Here is a 23,311-nt window from a genome sequence, read left to right on the forward strand (position 1 = left end):
TCCCTGGTCAAATTAAAATAAATAAATAAAGTTAAATAAAATAATTCTTAATTAAAAAAAAGGAGGAAAAATTAACATACTTGTATTGGGTCATCAGAAAAGTCATGATGCATTTTTGCATAGGGAAATACATCACAACTTTTCTGATGACCCAGTATATGCTCAGTTTTCCATTGTCTGAGAAATATGGCTTCTGGGCTCTTAGTATTTTCTAATGTGATAGATAGCTACCTTTTTCTTTTGGAGAAAAATCAGACTTTAATTTAAATTTCTTGTGTTTTTATCAGATCTTCATTCAAATAGAATTTTGTATTTAGAATTGTTTTGTCCTTCACGTGACATTTCTGAATAGGGGTTTAAAAAATCAGAGTGTTTAATTTTCAGAGCTAGAAAGAAAGTCAAGGATAGAAGACAAGGATATGAATCAGGAAGGACATGGTAGGTCATAAAATGTCATGTTACAGATTTACTTTAAATTCACTCAGTTCCCTATAGGATCTTGGCTTTGGGGGTGCTATGGAAGTAGCCCCTGTGCAGTGGGGATGGTAGTGTCCAGCTGGATGTCAGATGAAACTTTCTACCACCGTCAGTTTTACCATCATCATGGTCTCCTCTCCATGGTCCAGTAGTGGAGAGAGCTTTTAACTCGTTACAGATGACTTGTAGTATCTGTGGGTCTTTTTCTTTTCAGATTCTTTCTTGTTATATCAAATTACTGAGTCTGTAGCTGAAGGAAACAAGCCACCACTATTTCCTCTGCAATACGAACGTACTTGGAAAGGGTCAGCCAGCTGACGCTGTATGTGGTGTGATAGTTAAAAATCCAGACAAGCCTTGAACTATACCAGTACAAAGAAATACAATGTAGGATTAAACCCAGATAATCCATAGGTAATGATGACATTTGAGACACTGGGTAGGGTGATTGCGTAACATGCCCATCCAAGTGCAATATCTCACTGGGGAAAGGTTCATCCTGAGCAGACATTCTGTCATCTATGAACTGACTTCTCTTAAGACTCCCAAGTTACCATTGGGAGCTGTGTTTCTGCGTATACTAGGGAGCTGGCTTTTTTAAAACTACCCTATGGAATGAAAAACAGGTTGGAATCACAGTTAATTACAGAGGTTTTTTTTTTTTTTTAAGAGAGGTTTTTGTTATAGGGTACATGTGCTCGCCAGAAAGACCGAGCGAGACAGAGAGACAGAAAGCGAGAAATCACACACACACCCCGAAGGGGGATAGCCACGCTGCAGTCCCTTCTCCATTCTCATCTCGGGATCTTGGGCATGCACGCATGTGCACCCGGTGTGAGTTTAAGCCGCCGGATCTGGGACTCGAACTGCAGTCAACTACATGGGACTTCAGCAACATAGCCATTATGCTAACAGCCAGTGCCAATTACAGAGTTTTTAAAGTTAGGTATTAGGAATGATGGAAGGAAACTTGTTGACTAACAGCCATGCCATTTATAATCTAAATTTTTTCTTTCTTTCTGTCCTTTTCTCTCTTTTTCTGTGCCAGGGGAGGTGGGCAAGTGTGAGTGAGTGTGAGCAAGAACACCCTAAGGGGCCTGCTCATGTTGCACTCCCTTTTTTTTGCCTGCCCCCTTCTCCATTCTGTCAGACCCGAGGCCTGTGTGCACACGTCCAGCATGTTACTCAGGCTGTTGGGGCTGGGAGTCAAACCATGCTTAACTACTGCATGGGGCCATCCTAAGTTTTTTCCATGCTACCTGTGAATGAAGCATTGTGCCAGACAGATAAAAATAATCAGTTAAACATGGTCTTTGACAAGGAATGATATACTGGAGGAGACATATACATACACAAATAACTCAACTTGTTACTAGCGCCAAGATGGAACAGGAACAGAACTGAGGGGAGTAAGAGGGATAGATTTATTTCTAACTAGGTCATTCTCAAACTAGGCTTTACATAGATGGTAACATATTATATAGAATTTCAGCCATCACTAAGGGACTTTGAGACAAAGGAAATCAGATATAAAAAGACAGAAAGGGCAGCCTGTGACCTGGTAGTTAAGGGTGTACTATTCCTCATGGCTGACTGTGCACCAGATTGCGTGGAAAAACATGCCAGGTGTGTGTGCATGTGTGCCTAAAATCCTGAATAGACAGAGAAAGGGAATAAAAGGGATCACAGCATGACCATTTCCCATGGGGGGATTCTTTCCTCCTTTCCCTCTGGTAAGTGCATGCACCCTCTGGCAAAAAAAAAAAAAAAAATTTAAAAAGGAGAAAAGGAAAAAAAAAAAGATAGATGGGAAGGTTCAAAATATTTGGAAGAAGTTCAGTGTGAATATAATATATGGGCTAGTGGAAAAGGAAATAATACCAGTAGGTTGAAAGCAGATTAGGATGGGCCCACGAGTGCCTTCTGATAGGATTGTGCTCTAAAGGGCTCTGTATTAGTTAAGGGGAGTCTGTCATATTTCACTTGCTTGGTGCAATTTACTTGGACCTCAGAGCCACTGTAATAGATACGGGAGGGTCCTGTGTTCTTGTTGGTGATACACCCCACAGAGGGAAAATGGCATGTCTGAGAAGAAGTAGCACCAGGTCTGTGGGATTGAGGTTTATACTGCAGTCTTTCTCCAAATTGTTTTATCCGTGTAAAAATGGGTTAAAGTGACCATCAAGACAGCTTTGAAATACAAGTTTCAGAATGGGAGATTAGTAAAAGGGATCTATGAACCTTTATTAGGGATAAAGGTTTAATACGAATATATAACCTTTTATGTGATTTTATTTTATTAAGTACTCAATTATCCTTTCTTTAGACAGATAATGGGGTTTTTGTCCCAGTGGTGATGAGCTTCCTTCCATCTAGGAGGTGGTAGAAAAGGCTTTGAAACAAATCAGTTTGAATGCCAATGCTGTTTGCTGCTACTGCGTGTGTCACTTAGCTGAGTACAGAACATCTTAACGTCTGCGACAGTGGGAGTGACAGTAGTAGCACCTGCCCTGAAGTCTGGTATGAGGATTAGATAAGCTCGGTAGTGAATGCTCAGTAAATGCTAGCCACCATCATCATGTTACTTCAAGATGGACATAGGCCCTTTCTTTCATGCCATTAGGTGAACAAATATTTGCTGTGGTTTAGTATATTTTAAAGGAAGGAGAAGGAATTTGCGTCTTGGGTTATACTGACACTGCATGTCACTGCATAAAATGTAGTAGAACTTGTGGATGTAATCCTGTGTATTTTCAACTTATTTCATGAAACAGTGCCTTTAAAACTGGTCAGTTGTAGAGGACAGGGTATAAATTAAGTAGATGGGGCTGTAGACTTCAGCCTTCTTCATCAGACAGAATAGTACTGTTTATACCTATTTTATATATTAGAAGGGTCCCATATAAAACTTTACTTGAAAATAGCATACCAGTGTTTTAAAAATTACTTTATGTGGGGCCAGCAGGTGGCATGGAGGTTAAGATGTTGGATCCCACATGGCCAGCTGTGCAGTTTGAGTCGTAGACCCTACAGCTTCAAAATAGCACCAGGCACAAGTGCATTCATGCCCAAAATCCCGAGAGCAGAATGGAGAAGAGATTGCAGTATTATTTCTGTGGGCAGATTCCTCTCCTCCTCCCCTTCCTGTGTCTCTCTCTGGCAACCCCATGCACCCTATAGCAAAACTTTTAAAAAGCTAACAAAAAAAAACCACATATGTTTTACAACAGTGTTTTTCATGCTTAATGCTTGCTTATAAATCATGTTATTAAAATATAGGTTATGAATCACTAGGTGTGGGATGTGACCCTGAGTCCTATGTTTGTATCAAAATCCAGGTGTTGCCAATGGTACTCATCTGGGGGCCATCCTAATAGTAAGGTTATTTATTTATTTTTATATTCAATCCCTGTATATCATACAACATACCAAATGAATTTTCCCATTCTGAATACACCGTATAATGGTGCAATTGAAGATATTATCATACACATTATTATCAGCAGATAGTTTTCCATTTTGTGTCCCTTATGTTTTGCTTCTTTCCTTTTCCCGCTCACCCTCCCCCATCTCCACCCTCCTCCCACACTCTCTGGTATCCATAGTTGCTCGCTGTGCCCTTGTACCATCTGATATCTCAGTTTCTCCATCGAGTGCAGACATTCAGTATATATTAAATAGCAAATTTTAAAAATTATTTTATTTAACTTTTTTTTTTAAGACTAGAGAAGGACAGAGCGAGAGAGAGAGAAAGTGAGAAAGCAAGCCAGGTCCACAGTTGGCCATGTAGGAGTCCAGCACCCTTAACTACCACACCACCTGCCAGCCCTTAAATAGGAAGTTTCTAAGGACATCCCTCCACCTTCCCTCTGTAGTGCTGGTTCTCTGCTGATACAGGAAATCTTTTGAAATGATCTTTGAAGTTTTTCCTCTTCCAGCTTTATTGAGTTCTACTTGATAAGTAAAAATTATACATATTTAAGGTAGACAACGTGATGACTTGATTTGTTTTTAAGTTGCCAGAGGGTACATACAACAGAAGGAAAGGGGGTTAGGAGGAGAGAGAGAAACCACTGCCCAGTGGAGTGTGGTCACACTGCAGTCCCTTCACCATTTCTCCATCCTGTCAGAATTTGGAGCATGCATGCCCACATGCCCAGTGTGTTTCTCAAGCCACTGGGTCTGGGAATTGAATCATGGTCAACCATTTGGATCTGGCTTTTCTTAACCACTAGGCCATGGGGCCAGCCTGACAACATGATGTTTTGATATATGTATACATTGTGAAATTACTACCACAATCAAGCTAAATAACATCTGTCATCTCACATAGTTACAATGTTTGTTTGTTTTAATTTGCCGCAGGGCACATGTGCTCACCAGAAAGAGGGAGAGTGAGAAAGCACCCCACCCCCTGGGGGGATAAAACCACTCTGCAATACCCCTTCTTCACTACCCTGTCAGGATTTTGGGTACACATGCACACATGCCCTGTGTGTCTTTCAAGCCACTGGGTTCAGGATTCAAACCACACGGCCATAGGGGATCCAGCTGCTCCAACCACCATACCACTGGCTGGCTCCTAGTTGTGATGTTTTGTGTGTATGGTGAAAACTTGTAAGGTTTACCTCCTTAGCAAATTTCAAGTACACAAAACAGTCTTATTAACTGCACTCTTGATGCTGTACATTAGATCTTGAAAAGTTTTTCATCCCATGTAGCTAACCTTTTTACCCTTAGACCAACATCTCCCTCTTTCTCCACTTCTACTCTCTGCTTTTATGAGTTTGGCTTATTAGATTTTACATGGAGTATTTATCTATGTGTGGCTTACTTAACTTAGTACGGTGTCCCTCAGGTTTGTGTCATGTTGTTACATAGCAGGATTTTCTCCTTCTTTTTAAAGCTGAATAACATTTTATTGTGTGTGTGTATATATGCTTGTGTATGTTTATTTTCTTTATCCATTCATCTTCTGGTAGATACTTAGGTTAATGCTATTGTTGAATAATGCCACAGTGAACATGTGGCACAAAAACCTCTTCAAGAGGGATGAGCAGATGGCATAATGATTACATTGCTGGACTTCCACGTAGTTGACCACAGTTTGCATCCTGGACCCAGTGGCTTCAAAAACTCAAGCCGGGATTGTGGCCTGGCCATCCCCCCAGGGGAGGGTGATTTCTTGCTTTCTGTCTCACTGTCTCTCTCTAGTGAGCACATACACCCTACAGCAAAAATCTCTCTTTAAAAAATCTCTTCAAGGTACTAATTTTATTTCTCTTGAATATATTTCTACAAGTGAGATTGCTGATTAATACAGTAGTTTTATTTTTAACTTTTTGAGGAATCTCTGTACTGCTTTATGTTTCCACCAATAGTGTACAAGGATTCCCATTTCTTTCCAACCTCACCGACACATGTTAGCTTTTCTCTTTACTAATAGCCATTTTAGGGATCTGCAACTCGTGTAATGGTTACATTGCTGGCCTCCCACATAGTCAACCACAGTTCAAATCTTGGATGAGGTGGCTTAGAACTCACTAGGTGCTTGTGCGTTCCTGCCCAAAATCCCTAGAGGAGAGTGGAGGAAAAGGGATTGCAGCGAAGGATTGATTTCTCAGTTTCTGTCTCTGGTGAATGTATGCACCCTATATCAAAAATCTTGCTCAAAATAAATAAATAAATAAATAAATAAATAAGCCATTCTAAGAAAATAAACAGTCCAGGCCCTAGGACAGACCTACAGTGTCAGAATCCCTGGGGTAGTCTAGGCATGTGTGTTGTTATCCTGCTTGAGAATCATAATTCAAATGCCTTTTGTATATCTTCTTCATAACGTACTTTTTTTTTTTTTTTTTTAAAGAGGTTTTTTGCTATAGGGTGTATGTGCTCACCGGAGAGAGAGAGAGAGAGACAGCAAGAAATCACGCACAGCCCCCAGAGGGGATGATCACACCTCAATCACATTTCCTCCATTCTCCTCTCTGGATTTTGGGCACACACACGTGTGTCCGGTTTGAGTTTTAAGCTGCCGGGTCTCAAACCGTGGTCAACTACATGGGAGTCTAGCAATGTAACCGTTATGCCATCTGCTGGTCCCCATAAACCACTTATTTAATGATTTTTGAGAAAAATCACTGCTATTAAAACTATATAGGTCTTTCTAAATTTTGAAAGTCATAGTTTTAATTTTTTTAAGAGTTTTTTTTTCTATAGGGCGCATGCACTCGCCAGAAAGACAGAGAGACAGAAAGCCAGAAATCATACCCTGGGGGTGATGGCCACACCGCAGTCCCTTCCCCTCCATTCTCCTCTTGGGATCTTGGACATGGATGCACACGTACCTGGCATGAATTTAAGCCACCAGGTCCGGGACTCGAACTGCGGTCGACTACATGGGAGTTCAGTGACATAGCCATTACACTAACTGCTGGTCTCCATAGTTTTATTTTTTCAAGCAGTATTAGAACTTACTTTGGTTAGTAGTTATTGATCCACAAGAGTTCACTTGATGGTACTGATATTCATGTTTTATCAAAAGGGACAGGACACTAAATTATGAGACTCTAGGAGAGGAAAAGGGTCTAGATTTGGGTTGTTTTCTCTCTTTTTTGCTTTATTTGGTTATTTATTATATTTGTTATATTTTTTTATTGTTACACTAATGTAAATTTATTATGATTAGCTTTTGGTTTTTTAATTGCATGATTACACATACACCCTTGAGAGAGAAAGGTCCCAGAGGAGAGGGAGAAAGCATCCCCCAATAGAATGTGGTCACACTACAATCCCTTCTCCATTTCTTCAACCTGTCAGGATCTGGGTAATGCGCACACACCTGCATGATTTTCAAGCCACCCGAACTGGGATTCAAACTGGTCAGTCATGTGAAATCCAGCTCTGTTAACCACTAGACTATAAGCCCATTATTATTATTATTATTGGTATTAATATTATTAGTATCATCATTTTGGTAAAGCTTATTTATTTATTTGCTGAGAGACCCAGTAGGGTCTTTATGCTGTCGTATACCACAGTCTTAGCCAGTTTGAATTGTGGCCATACATGCCCGATGTATATTGGGTCCTTGTAATGCAAAGCCAGACCTTCCTGTGTGGGTTCAGCATTGCAGGATTGCATTGCCTCTCTGCCACCATGTGACCCTTTTCTTTGCTGCTTTAAATGAAGCTAACAGAGTTCTGCTTGCTCTGTGCGGGGCCAGAACTTGAGTCACACTAGTGACTGATGGACCATTTTCTGAGCCTGTCCTAAGTAGCAGGTCATCGAGAAAGTCATGGTGTAGTTTTCGATGCAAAAATGCATTATGACTTTCCCAGCAACCCAGTACTATAAATGGATCTATGTGTGAGAGACTCTTGATTTCTACAGAGTGCCTAGAGTAAGTAAAAGCTGGGTAATTTAGTGGCTTTTCTGTCCCATAAGCCCTCGAATGCACAGAAGTGCTGAGCATGACACTGTAAACCGCGGTAATATCTGACTAATCATCAAACAGGGGTCCTCAGACATGGGAGTGAACTATAGAGACTTGAGAGGTGAGTGGGAATGAGTGTACCATATTTAAAAACTACCTTGCTTCAGTACTGTGCAAATGGAAAGTTTCGAATTAACCAAATCTCAGTTGCTGGTTTTAAAAACAACGTGGGGCCAGCCAGTGGCATGGTGGTTAGCGTGGCTGGATCCCACATGGCCAGCTGCATGGTTCAAGTCCTAGATCAGGCAGCTTTAAAAATGTGCCTGGTGTTTGTGGGCCCAAAATCCTGAGATGAGAATGGAAAAAAGGGGATTGCAAGTTGATCATTTTCCTGGGGGATGTTGAGTTCTCACTCCCCCCATTCTGTCTTGCTCCATTAAGTATATGTATCTTAGAGCAAACTAGAAAAAAAGAAGAAAACCAACATTCAAGATTTTTTATTTAAGAATTATTTATTTAATTTTATGTATTCATTCTTTTTTTTGTAATTGAGATTTATTGTTGTGTCGAGGACCAGTACAGACATTTCAATTTGTACCCAATTCTTTTTTTTTTAACTATGTTTTTCTTAAAGAATTATTTTATTTTACTTTATTCATTATTATTATCATTATTATTTTCCAGTTTGATCAGAGAGAGACAGAGAGGAAATGAGAAAGCAAGCCACCAGGTCCGAGACTTGAACCGTGGTCGGCCATGTGGGAGTCCAGCACCTTTAACCACCATGCCACTTGCCGGCCCCTGTGCCCCATTCTTAACATATGTACCAAAAATTGAAAAAGCCAAGTATAGTGGTTCTTTTTAAATTATTCCAGTGACATTCCATCTTCAAATTTATAGTCAAATCTTCCTTAAGAGGATATCAAGAAACACTGTCTTCAAATGTTGAAAGCTGTTACATACGTCCGACCAGATCACATTTTATATCATACACATTACATACTTCAAATTTCCAATCTTTCACAGCACATTAACAGAATTATTAGGAAAACTGGACTACCATGACCAAAGATGTTACAGAGTGCACACAATTCTGACAGGGAGAGCAACAATCAAAGAGTGGTTTTCTGTAGGAAACAGCACTACTAAAAAACATAATAATTAAAAATATTCAAGACACATTAAATGAATAACTGTGACTCCAAATTGCCAGTGGTCCCCTGGATGTAAGACTTGAAGCAGTAACAAAGACTCTCTTTTGTTGCTTCAGTAACTGTAATAGGAGTTGGTTTGATTATGGGGTGGGACTAATATATCCCTGATGTTTTGTTGACCTTGATATGTAAATATGTGAACAAGATTTATAAGAGGATTCATTCGTCAATGCTCTGATGAGATAAAAGTTCTGGTTTAAAAGACAAAAGAAGGGCCACCTGATGGCATGGTGGTTAAGGCAGCTGGAGCTCACGTGGCCAACCAGGGCACTGACTTGAGAAATATACCAGGTGCGTGTGTGTGTGTGTGTGTGTGTGTGTGTGTGTGTGCCCAAAATCTTAAAAAGAAGGAGAAATGGAGAAGGGTTTGTGGCATGGCTATTCCCTATTAAGGGTGCTTTCTTACTTTCCTTCTCTGTCTCTCTGGCAAACCCACATACTCTCTAGCAAAATTAAAAATGAAGCAGAAAAATACATACATACATACATACATACATACATACATACATACATACCTAGCTAGCAGAAGAATGCCTGTGCAGGAAGCCTACTTTTTTTGTTAAAATCCAGTCTGCGGGATGGGTGTCTTCTCTGTAAACTTTCTTGGTATACAAGGGAATTTTAAGTTTGTGGGAAAATGAAATTAAAAGTAGAGATTTATTTTAGTGTGAAAAATATTTAAAATCCATACAGAGTATTTTTTAAAAAAATTATTTAGCTTTATTATTATTTTTAAATTTCTTTATTTTAATTTCACCAGAGAGGGACAGAAAGATGGAAAGTGAGAAAGCAAGCCACCAGGTCCAGGACTCGAACTGTGGTTGGCCATGTGAAAGCCCAGTATACCACCTGCTGGCCCCCTTTACACAGAGTATTTTCTTAAAAAAAAAAAATGCATTTATTCCTTTTTATTTATTTTAATTTGACCAAAGAGGGACAGAGTGAGAGAGAAAGCCGCTAGGTCAGGGACTCGAACTATAGTTGGCCATGCGGGAGTCCAGCACCCTTAACCACCACGCCACCTGCCGGCCGGGCACAGAGTATTTTCGTAATGTGCATTTTCTGTGAACTTTTTAAAGACCCCCATCATATCATTTAGTTCTTCTCTTTTTTCCTTTCTTGCTGTAAAGTGCTTGTGCTCACCAAAGGGAAGGGGCAATGAGAAAGCACCCCTGGGGGGATGGCCTACCACAGTCCCTTCTCCGTTTTCTCTGGATTTTGGGCACACAATGCATAGGCACCCAACGTGTTGAAATTTTAAGTAGCCAGGTCCATGATTCAACCATGCAGTTGGCCATGTGGGATCAAACTGCTTTAACCACAATGCCACTGACTGGCCCTTGTTTAGTTATTTTGTTGTTCTGTTTTTGTTTTTGTTTTTGTTTTTTCAGTATTCCTTGATTGAATTATTTGCCAAGGTATAGCAAGCTTCCAAAGACCATAATCATGTTATTGTTTTTTACCTTTTCTGAATTTCCTCCTATCCAAAACATCCCTCCTCATCTGCCATTAACCCAGTACTGTTATAGAGCTATACCACTAAATGTAAACCTCAACCTTACTTTGAGTATTTATTGCTCTGCTTTGATTATCAAAACCCTTGAAGGACTATCCAGAGATAGGAAAGAATTTAATTTAATTTAATTTAAATAAATAAATAAATAAATAAATAAAACAGAAACAAAAACATGACAGTGTAGGTGGTGTTTCTCTGGACTTGTCTGATTTGTTGACCATCCTTACCTCACAGATACCCTCTCCAGAGACCTCTGCCAAAGTCTTGGCACTCACTTACTATAATAGGCTGCTACATTGGGGCCAGGACATGGCATAGTGGTTACATCACTGGACTCCTCCGTGGTCAACTGTAGTTCGAGTCTCAGACTCTGTGACTTGAAGTGCATGCATGCATGCCCAAGATCCCTGGAGATCTTTCCCTTTTACTGTCTCAGTCTATCTCTCTCTCTCTCCAGTAAGCATACACTGACTAACACAGACACTTCCCCAATGAAATTATTGATCTGTTTCAGTAGAGAAAAGTTATTTTAAAGCTGAAATAATTGTTTCATGGTGTTTCTTATAAATAAGCAGCTGTGTTGCACTTTAGATAGTAGTTTCTCTATAAACTGACTTTTTTTTAGTATAATCAGAGGTAACAAAAAAAATCTGTTCATTTGTACATCATCTGCTACAGGAATTAAAGCTTCTAAAAATGCAAACAATTCTCTCTATTGCATCTCTTTAAGTTTCCTTTCCATTTTTTTTTTTTTAAGAGAGATTTTTGTTGTAGGGTACATGCACTTGCCAGACAGAAAGCAAGGAATCACTCCCCCAGGGGGGATGGCTACAGTGCAGTCCTTTCTCCACTCTCCTGTTGGGATTTTGGGCATGTATGCACACTCACCCAGCATGAGGTGTTTTTTTTGTTTTGTTTTGTTTTGTTTTGAGTTTTGTGGGGGTTTTTTTGTTTGTTTGTTTGTTTTGCTATAGGGCACATGCGCTTGCCAGACAGACAGACAGAGACAGACAGAAAGCGAGAAATCAGCCCCCAGAGGGGATGGCCACGCCGCAATCCCTTCTCCTCCATTCTCTCGGGATTTTGGGCACACAGTCACACGAGCCTGGCATGACTCCTAAGCACACGGCTACATGGGAGTCCAGTGACATAGTCATTATGCTAACTGCTGATCCCCCAGCATGAGTTTTAAGCTGCCAGGTCAGGGACTCAAATCTCGGTTGACTACATGGGAGTCCAGCAACGTAACCATTATGCCATCTGTTGGTCCCACTCCATTCTTTTTACGTTTTTAAATTTTATTTCCAGTAGGCACATGTGCTCACCAAAGAGAGAGAGAAAGATCACCCTTCCCAATGAGGCATAGTGATGCTATAGTGCTTTTTTCTCCATCTTTTCATTCCATCAGGATTTGGGGGAACGCACATGTGACAGGCTGCCAAAGCCAGGACTTGAACCACCATCAGCCATGTGGGATCCAGCTTCCTGGGTTTTTTTTTGTTTGTTTGCTCTTAAGAGACAGGAGTGTGTGTGTGTGGCGGGGGAGACAGAGGGAAAGTAAGAAATCACACCCCACCCCCAGGGGATAGCAGTTTCTTAGTTCCTTCTCTCTTAAGGTTTGGGGCATGAATGCACACGTGCCTGGCATGATTTTTAAGCTGTAGGGTTTGAGACTCAAACTGTGCAGTTGGCCATGTGGGATCCAGTCGCCTTCCCCTCTTCTCCCCTGCTGACCCAGCATCCAGCTTTCTATGCACAGCACTTAACCACCATGCAAAGGGGTCAGCCCTTCTTCCATTCTTAAAAATTGTAATTTCTCTTACAGTTGATGTCAAGAACATTCTTTGCCATACAAAATTACTTGTCTTTCGTTTAACTTAGATATCCCTTGACAGTGATGAGAGAAAGCTTAGACTGTACATTTAAGGTCTTTTTTTAGTAAGGATTTGCTGGAGGAAGAAACATTAGGCTGAAAGTTAGTTATCCAGAGAAAACTGGATGTTTTCATAGCTGTGAAAAATACTTGGTTGGTGACTGAAAACTCATTTTGGTTTGATGATTTCATTTTGTTGGGTTTGTTTTTGTTTCCCCCCCCCCCCAATAAACTTACAGAAATCTATAGGGATAAGACTCATTTCCTAGGAGAAACTAAGGGAGGCCATAATCTTTAGGTTGCTCTCTATTTTCATTCCCTGGAAGTCAGCTCATTTCTAAGTCAAACTCCTATAGTTTGGGGATAGCTTTCTTCTCATTCTAGACATAATGACTTGCCTTTAGTATGGATGAGGTAGAAGGTGGGTATATACTTGTGAAATTAGGTAAATTAATTTGCATTAGACTTATTAAATCCTTTTACCCCAATTGGCAGGAATATATGGTTTACAGGAAGCATACCTACATGAGGCTCGATGGTTCATCCAAGATCTCGGAGAGGCGCGACATGGTGGCTGATTTTCAGAACAGGTAATGTTAATAGGAATTACAGCAATTCTTTTTTAAATTTTCCTCCAGTGCTTGAAATAGTGAGTTCCAAGAAATGCCAATACATCTCAAGATTGTTAAGCTTCATGATATAGTATCTGCCATTTTAAGAGGTTGCTAAATGTGCTTTATAGTGTAGTCATTCAGGTATGTGTCTAAGAGAGGGAGATGGGAGAATAGAGAGGGAAAAAGTGAATATACCTGGTAATTTTTGTGTTTGAAATAGGCTTTCTTACCATATTTGTACCCATTTCTTGGGTAATAAAAGAAATGATTTATGAACATGATCCAGGATTCTCAGTGGATAAAAAGATATGTAGAAAAAAGTCTATGGGCTGTACACCTGCATGTCGAATGTGGCCTTGTCTGGGCATTGACTTAGAGTTGATTTTTAGTTTGTTTTTGCATTTTAGTTTGTTCAGGTTTAAGGAAAATATCTTCCTTTTGCCCATGTTCCATCCAGCACTGTGTCGGTACACTGTGCTTTTGACAAACTGCAGTACTATGTAGTCTCCTTAGCTGGCAGCTCTTAATCAGGGTACCTCTCCCACCAGCTAATGAGCCTATAAAATTTCAAGTGTTGGGACCAGCAGTTGGTGTAATGGCTATGTTGCTGGACTCCCATGTAGTCAACTGTGGTTTGAGTCCCGGACCCAGTGGCTTAGACTCACCCCGGGCGCATGTGCGTGCGTGCTCAAGATCCCGAGAGGAGAATGGAGAAGGGATTGTGGCGTGGCCATCCCTCTGGGGGTTGATTTCTCACTTTCTGTCTCTCTGTCTCTTTCTGTCCGCCTAGCACACGTGCCCTATAGCGAAAAACCTGTCAAAAAAAAAAAAAAAATTCAAATGCTGCCTGCTGCTGCTAATGGTTCACAGAGCCATAACTGTGCTAAATGCAGGTTCCCACTGCAGTAAGCAGAATCTGGTCACTGCTCTCTGCACGGAGAAAGCCAAGCTCCACTAGTTGTGAGTCTATTCAATTCCACCTTTAATTTTCTTCCTTGGCCTCAGTGAACTGAGGGTAAAGTAGATCTTAATGTCTATAAATAAGGACAGATTTGACTTCCTGGCCTTTAATTGTATGATCTCTGTTAATAATTAACTTTTGAATTCTTGGGAAGAAAATTAAGCATGTAACCAATTGTATTTAGGTTACAATTTTTAATTTCTTTTTTTTTTTAGAGAATTATTTATTTAATTTGATTTATTCATTCATTTATTTTAATTTGGCCAGAAAGAGACACAGAGAAAGAGAGAGAGGGAAAGTGAAAAAAGAAGCCACCAGGTCCGGAACTCAGCCATATGGGAGTGTCCAGCACCTTAACCACCACGCCACCCGCTGGTCCCGAAAATTTCTTATTTCTTGTTTTCTTTTTTCTAATTTCCTGTAGGGTATTGGGGTTACAATTTTTAAAAATTATTTTATTTAACTTTATTATTACTATTTTCCATTTGGATCAGAGGAAGACAGAGAAAGAAAGAGAAGGAAAGTGAGACAGCAAGCCACCAGGTCCAGGACTCAAACTGCAGTTTACCATGTGGGAGTCCAGTGCCCTTAACCACCATGCCACCTGCTGGCCCTGAATTTTAAATTTCTTTCACTTCAGATTTATTTACTCAGTTAGTTTGATATAAGGCACATGCATTTGCTAGAGACAGAAAGGAGAGAGAGAGTGAGAAATCACCCACCCTCCCCACCCCACCCCCCGTGGGATGGCCACCATGCGGTCCCTTCTCCATTCCCCTTTCAGGATTTTGCTCACACATGCAAACATGCCAGACACATATGCATGCATGTCTCAAATTCTGGCAGGATGGAGGAAAGGCGAAGAAACTGCGGTGTGACCACACTCCATTGCTTTTTCCCTCTCTGTCTCTATTTCTGGCAAGTAGGAATACCCTCTGACAATTAAAAAAAGAGAGAATCTGTACATATTATTAGGTTACTTTGTACAAAAGTTCAATTTATTTGAGCTCCAACCAGAGCTATAGTATATATTGACTTGCAGTGATTTGGGTTTCTGAATCGTAGGGCTACAGCTATTCTACTAGCTGACTCTGATTTTTCCCCAGAAATGGCTATGAGATCCGGGGCTTAGTAGTATTTACAGTAACCTTTTAGCGAAAAAAAATCAAAGTATGTCTCATTTATTACCTCTAAAATCTCTTATTTAACTTGTAAAAGCAGAGTTATTTGGGTACTCCTACTAGACCGCAGTTGTTTGAGAAAATTAGCTCTAAAATTATATTTACACCATTAAATTGTACTAGAGGGCCAGCTCTGTAACCTAGTGGTTAAATGAGCCAGCTCTCCCCATAGTTAGCCACGGTTCAAATCGTGACCTCTGTGACTTAAAAAATATGCCTAGTGTATGTACATGTAGACTTAAAATCTCAACAGGATGGAAAAATGAAGAAAGGGATTACAGTGTAGCCATCCCCCTGTGGGTGACTTTTCACTTTTTCTCATACCCCCCAAACCCTGCAAGCGCATGCACCCAACTACAAAACTGATATATTGGGTCATCAGAAAAGTCATGATATATTTTTCCTCAGTTTTTCTATACAAAAATGCATGCGTCCTATGGCAAAAATGAAAAATTATCCTTTTTTTTTTTTTTTTTTTAAGGTTTATGCACTCTGGAGAGTGCCAGAGAGGGAAAAGGAGAAATCATTCCCCAGGGGAGATGGCTATGTTGCAATCCCTTCTCTATTCTCTTCTCAGGACCCTGGGCACAAACATGCACATACCTCTTAGGATTTTCAAGATACCTTGGTCAGGACTCAAACTACTGTCAGCCATGGGGGAATCCAGCACCTTAATCACCTTGCCATCTGCTGGGTACTTTTAGTAGACTTTTATAGGAAACTCCTTTTGAGCTTTGAAACACTACAACTGAGAATTACTTAGGTCTGACTTTCTCTCTCTTTGCCTCTCTCTGGTGAGTGTATGCAAATTAGAAAGAATCTACTTCTTATATAGAATCTTAACTGAACTTGCGGTGACGCTTATCAAGCTAACCCTTCCAAATGGAGGAAAAGGCTCTCAGCTTATGAATTTGATTGGCTGCAGTAGTAGCCCAATAAAGAGAAAAAAGACAGGTGTTTTTGAAAACAAAAAAGCATGCCCTGCCAAATATTTTTATTAATAATAATGAAAAGACATCAAAAGGAAAAAAATTGTAGTTCAACTGGGAAGTCCTGTGGCTCAGAGGTCAGCCAGAGTAAACAAGAACTCCTATAAAAAGCCATTTACATTCCCTTCATACAAGATTTATTTATGAGGGATCCTTCCAGGAAAAAGTCTGACTGAGACTAAAGACTTGTTTGGCCAGGATGTCCTGACTGGGCAGCATTCAGAACATGTGACCAGTGCATGATCCTAGAAGCCATTCACAAGGTCTTTGCTCTGCAGTGCCATGGCCTTTCTTCTCTTCCTCCTTCCTTATGACCTGAATCAAATGGATCCCCCACCCCCACCACAATATCTGACCATTCAGGGTCTTTGCAAAACATAAGAAATTTAACTGTAGTATGGATTTTTCTTTCTTGGTGAGAGTGTTACAGATCTCTAGTGTCGTCTTTCATTATGGCTCTTTTTCAACCAACAAGATTGTGTGCAGAGAGGCCTCAGTGAGTCATTAAAGAAAGTACAGGTGAGATCTAGTCACGTCTTTGCAGTGTAGTTTCTAGACCCCTTGAAGGCCTGTTCTAGTAGACTCCGGAGTAGAGATTCTCTTTCCGCCCTCTAGAGGGCACCCAGACCACCATGTTGCCCTCTGGGCTTCTATTTTCTTCTCTCTGAGACCCTGAAACATTAATTCATATTAGCAATACCAGATTTATTTATTAAGTAAAAAGGAACTTCTCAGCAGTTTGATTTGTATATTTTATTTATAAGTAGTCCAGTGTAATCCAGAATGGAAATTGTAACAACCCAAGATTTTTCTAATCCTTATTTTTATGTCATATAGGGTAGAATTACATTGAAGGCAGCCAGACCTTGCCATATGCCATCAGTCTCAACATCAGAAGGCCTCTTCTTAATACATAATTATTGGGTTGTCAGAAAAATCATGATGCTTTTTTTTTTTTTTTGGAGAGGTTTTCGCTATAGGGCACGTGTGCTCGCCAGACAAAGAGAGACAGAGAGACAGAAAGCGAGAAATCACCCCCCAGGGGGGATAGTCACGCCGCCATCCCTTCTCCTCCATTCTCCTCTCGGGATCCTGGGCACGCACGCACACGTGCCCAGCATGAGTTTTAAGCCACCGGGTCCAGGACGCGAACCGCGGTGGACTACGTGGGAGTCCAGCAACATAGCCATTATGCTAACTGCTGGTTCCATAATGCATTTTTGTATAGAAAAACATAGAAAAAGACATCATGACTTTTCCAGCAAACCAATGTATCCATAAGGAGCTTTTTTTTTTAGGCTTGTTCATTTATTTTATGAGCAAGAGAGACAAAGAGACAGAGAGATATCATCTCCAGTAAGGTCTTTTTTTTTTTTTTTGGAGAGGTTTTCGCTATAGGGCACGTGTGCTCGCCAGACAAAGAGAGACAGAGAGACAGAAAGCGAGAAATCACCCCCCAGGGGGGATAGTCACGCCGCCATCCCTTCTCCTCCATTCTCCTCTCGGGATCCTGGGCACGCACGCACACGTGCCCAGCATGAGTTTTAAGCCACCGGGTCCAGGACGCGAACCGCGGTGGACTACGTGGGAGTCCAGCAACAAAGCCATTACGCTAACTGCTGGTTCCCTCCAGTAGGGTCTTGATGCCACAATCCACCCCAGCACCGGCTAGCCCTGGATCATGGCACGCATGTCCCGACATATTCAGGATGGCTCCAGAATGTGGGTCATCCTCACAGAGTGTTGGATTTCATTGCTGTGCCACTGTTCAGCCCCTGGAAGCATTTAAATAAGTACAATTATGAAATATGAAGTTTTATGATAATTTTTTTAAGAGATTTTTTCATTAGGGTGCATAAGCTCGCCACAATCTCTTCTTTTCTCCTCTCGGGATCTTGGGCACACACACACACCTGGCATGAATTTAAGCCACTGGGTCCAGAACTCAAACTGCGGTCAACTATGTGGGAGTCCAGCAACATAACCATTATGCTCTCTGCTGGACCCAGCTTCATAATAATATTCTAGGATAAAAAACTAGTGGAACTTTTCGTGGGAATGTAAAGCTTTTGGAATCACAATCTGCTAGAGGCCTCCGATAATGCCTTGCCTGCCTCTAGGAAAGTTGTGTTTAATGAAATGCAAATGATGGGCAGACTTCTACTAGCACCTGCTTAGCTCAGTGATTAACCAGGATGTGTATTTCAAAATAGTTCCTTCACTGGTATTCATGTTTGATGTTGATGTATCATCAGTTAGTCACTTCAGCTCTATTCATAGCATCCTTGTTTTGCAGTCCAGGAAATGTACTTTCAGCAGTCGATCGACTGGAGAGTAGCCTGAAGGGATTTGAGCATCCTAATAATGAGCATCCTGATTTTTTTTTTCACTAGAATCTACAGAATAAAATTCATTCTGCATTGTAATTTACCATATCTGAAGCTTCACAAAATGGTAACTTACTATTATGACCTGTGCTGTATTAGAATGATTTCTATTCTGGAAACCAGCAGATGGTGTAATGGTTATGTTCTTGGACTCCCATGTAGTCAACTGCGGTTCAAGTCCTGGACCGGGTGGCTTAATCTCATGCCGGGCGCATGTGCATGTGTGCCCAAGATCCAGAGAGGAGAATGGAGGAGAAGGGATTGCGGCATGGCCATCCTCCTGGGGGGTGATTTCTCACTTTCTGTCTCTCCTGTCTCTCACTGTCTGTCTTCCTGGTGAGCGCACGCGCCCTATAGCAAAAAAAAAAAAAAAAAAACATCATCAAAAAAAAAAAGGAGGAGAAGGGATTGCGGCGTGACCACCCCCCTGGGGGATGATTTCTTGCTTTCTGTCTCTCTGTCTCTGTCTTGATGGCGAGCGCACGCGCCCTATAGCAAAAACCTTTACAAAAAAAAATAATAAAATAAAGAAAGAAAGAAAAGAAAACCCGCAAGGGAGGAGGAGCAGGAGGTAGCATGGTGGTTAAAGTGCTGGACACTCTTACGTGGACAACCACTGTTCGAGTCTCGGACCTGGTGGCTTGGGTTTGTCACTTTCCCTCTCTCTTTCTCTCTCTCTGTCTCTTTCTCGTCAAATTGAAGAATATTTTTTTTTAAATAAGTAAACAATTCAACAATCTTTTCCTAAGTGAGTCATCCTGTGTCCTACATAACTCTCTCTAGGCTTTTGCCTCTCAGCACTGTGGCACTAGAGATCAAATTTCAGCATGAGTTCAGCACTTTCTGTTTCTCTGGTGAATGCACGTGCCCTATGGCAAAAATCTCTCTTTAAAAAAAGAAGAAAGAATAATTTCCGTTCTTTTTTTTTTTTAAATTATTTCTTTCTTTAATGTAATCCTGGTTCACTACACTGATTTCATGACTGAAGTTAGGTGTTACCTGCAATTAGAATACTACTAACTAAATGAATTTCCAGCTGTATTCCTCATTGTAGTTATGAGAACAGGGACTGGCAGCTTGGTGTAGAGGACTGACAGGTGTGCTCACCAGTATAACTCAGTCCCTTTCTCTTAGAAGTGGACTGAAAATAACTAAAGGTGACAGGAACATGAAAATGCAAGATAATCCACAAGAAGTGGGCTAAAACTGAGCACTGTTTGTTTATGTATGCATAAACAAATCTTAGAGGCAAAAGCCTGCTCTTTGTGATCATGTGGCAGGGACCTTGTTCCTAGAAGATACTCAGTAAATATTTGCTGCCTAAATGCATGACAGTGGCACCTGTTGGCAATTCTGAGTTTCTTTTTTTAAAAGGATGTAGTTTGTAAAAGGGAAACAAGAAAACCTTATTTAATCATTTCTATGCACGGGCTTTGAAGGTGATCACCTGGAAGTACTTTAACTCCAACCGTTTCTTCATGCATTTATCCTAGGTTCAACTTAGTGCATAGAAGTCATGCCGAGAGTCTTACTCCTGACTTAGGAAACACTCTTCTGGGACACTTTCATCATCTTAAAATGAGTGTTTTGAAATAATAATTATTAGTTCCTAGACTGTTGGTAATCACGATTCTTAGAAAACCATCAAAATACCGATTGGTTAAGCCCTTCGTGTACGAACTAGGGATTGTCTGACTTGTTAAAAATACAGCTGTTGCATAGAGAGAAGTCTCCACTTCCATGATAACACACTTTTCTGATACATTTGCTATATGTTTATACTTGTATTGCCTGTTAATCAGATATTAGTGGGCCGGAAAAATTTATCTGCGAATTGGAAGATCATTTCCGACATTTGATTTTAGCAACAGAGCACCTTTGTCCAGTGTTCCTAGGAAATGTTGGTCAGGCCTCGGTAACCTCCACACTGTGTTCTGTATTCAGAAATCCTTCTCTTTTGTCACATGTTGTCTGTTCTTTTCAGTTTTCCTCTTAACATATCCTTTCCTTTTCTGCAGGAATGACATCTTTGTGTTTCTGTTAAGCACACGAGCTGGAGGACTGGGTATCAATCTCACTGCTGCAGATACAGTAAGTAATGAGAACACAATACACAGAATTTACAGGTTTTCTACTTAAATATGTCATTGGGATCATTTTACCCTTTGTGTCACAGACTTTGTGTTTCTGTACCTCTTACTATGTTAAAAGAGTATAGTTGCACTTGGACTAGAACCGGAGCTTTTTACTTTCCTTTTAAATTTTTCTATCCATTCTCTTATTCATTCATTCATTCAATCAATCATTCATTCATTTTTCAGAGTGTATGTGCACTCACCAGAGACAGAGAGGTGGAGGGAGAAAGCACTACTCCAATGAGGCATGGTTACATTGAAATTCCTTCTCTTCCATTTCTCCATCCTGTCTGGATTTTGAGTGCATGTGCGCACAGACACAATGCCTGGCAAATTTTTCAAGCCTCTGGGACCAGGATTCAAATCGTAGTTGGGCATGTAGGATCCAGCTCCCTCAACCGCCAGGCCATAGGGCTGGTCCTAGTCCATTCTCTTTGAATAAGCTTCTTACACGTTCATTCAACAAATATTTGAAGAATGCCTGTTATGTGTTTGGTTCTATTCCAGATACTTGAGATACATCAGTGAAAATAAACAGACTGGGGAAAAAAGTTAGTCCAACCAGGTTGGTTTTAGGACCTATAACAGAACAAATCGGAAGGGATTATTTCATTGCTCTTGTGCACTTTTCTGTTACTGGAAAAATGCATGGTTTTGTATCCTAAACTTCAAAAGGTAGTTGGAGGGACCAGCAGTTAGCCTAATGGCTAAGTGTCTGGACTCCCATGTAGTCGACCACGGTTTGAGTCCCGGACCTGGTGTTGACCTCACGCCGGGCACGTGTGATTCTCCCGAGAGGAGAATGAAGGAGAAGGGATTGTGGTATGGCCATCCCCCCTGATAAGTAATTTCTCGCTTTCTGTCTCTCTGTCTCTGTCTTTCTGGAGAGCACACGCACCCTATAGCAAAATCCTCTCCCCCCCCGACAAAAAAAAAAAAAAAAAAAGTAGTTGAAGAGCAATGAAATTGGTTATTTAAAAAGAAAGTAAGGAAAAAATTCTAAAAATTCTAACAAATTGTCTTTTATTTATTTATTTATTTATTTGGGGGAGAGTTTCTTGCTATAGGGTGCATGCACTCACCAAAAAGACAGAGAGAGACAGAGAGATAGAAACTGAGAAATCACTCCCCAGAGGGGATGGCCCTGCTGCGATCCCTTCTCCTCTTGGGATCTTGGATACGCACGTACATGCACACAGCATGAATTCAAGCCACCAGGTCTGGGACTTGAACCGCGGTCAACTACATGGGAGTCCAGCAACACAGCCATTATACTAACTGCTGGTCCCACACATTGTCCTTTTATGTCTACTTTCCTTTTAAGAAAATTTCAGCATCTAAAAGGGAGAACAGTTCTTGCAAATCTTTGAAATACTCTCAGAATTCAATTTTTTTTGGTGGAGGGGAGAGGTTTTTGCTATAGGGTGCATGCACTCACCAGAAAGACAGAGAGAGACACAGAAGGCAAGAAATCACTCCCCTAGCGGGAATGGCCATGCCGCAATCCCTTCTCCTCTATTCTCCTCTCGGAATATTGGGCACACACACAAACACGCCTGGCATGAGTTTAAGCCACCGGGTCCGGGACTTGAACAGCAGTCAACTACGTGGAAGTACAGCAACATAGCCATATACCAACTGCTGGTCCCAAGAATTCAAATGTATTTTATAAACAATTTCAGGGGGCTGGCAGGTAGTGTTTTGGTTGGGGATGCTGGACTCCCATATGGCTGACCACAGTTCGAGTCCCAGACCTGGCAGCTTGCTTTCTCACTTTCTCTCTCTCTTTCTCTCTCTCTCTCTCGCTCACTCTGTCTGGCTCTCATCAAATTTAAATAAATGGATAAAGTTAAATAAAACCATTTTAAAAATAAATAATTTTAGGGACCAGCAGTTAGCATAATGGCTATATTGCTGAACTCCCATGTAGTCGACCACAGTTTGAGTCCTGGACCTGGTGGCTCAAACTCATGCCAGGCGCATGTGCATGCGTGCCCAAGATCCCGAGGGGAGAATGGAGGAGAAAGGATTGTGGCATGGTCATCCCCCCTGGGGGGTGATTTCTCGCTTTCTATCTCTCTGTGTCTTTCTGGCGAGCGCACATGGCCCTATAGCAAAACCGTTCAAAATAATAATAATAATAATTTTAGTAATTTTGAGTTTTCAAAATACATAAATTGGAAGTTGTTTTATAAAAGGCATGACAAGGAACTGGCAGGTGGCATAGCGGTTGGGGCACTAGATTCCCACATAACTGACTGTATTTCAAGTCCTGAACTGGCAGCTTCCTTTTCTTTCTCCATGAGCACACATGCCCTATAGCAAATTAAAAAGATAATAGTGGAACTAGCAGATGACATAGTGATTACATCTCTGGACTCCCACATGGTCGACCACAGTTCAAGTCCCATACCAGCAGCTTAAAACTCACACCGGGCACATGTGCATGCATGCCCCAGAGCCTGAGAGAATAACGGAGAAGGTATTGCAGCGTGAAACCCCCCCCCCAGCGGAATGATTTCTTACTTT

General features: G+C 41.0%; 1 protein-coding gene across 1 annotated transcript in view; it reads left to right on the plus strand.

Annotated features, from left to right (window-relative positions):
- The window catches only part of INO80 (INO80 complex ATPase subunit), a gene marked incomplete in the record, with an annotated part of 129,629 nt that overhangs the window by 81,919 nt on the left and 24,399 nt on the right, over positions 1 to 23,311 (plus strand). Inside the window, 2 exon segments of the mRNA XM_027775821.1 lie at positions 13,011 to 13,105; positions 20,666 to 20,738. Coding sequence (XP_027631622.1) covers positions 13,011 to 13,105; positions 20,666 to 20,738 — 168 coding nt within the window.

This window comes from Tupaia chinensis, unplaced genomic scaffold (assembly GCF_000334495.1).
Source record: "Tupaia chinensis unplaced genomic scaffold, TupChi_1.0 Scaffold000605_1, whole genome shotgun sequence".
In the NCBI taxonomy this organism is placed as follows: domain Eukaryota; kingdom Metazoa; phylum Chordata; class Mammalia; order Scandentia; family Tupaiidae; genus Tupaia; species Tupaia belangeri.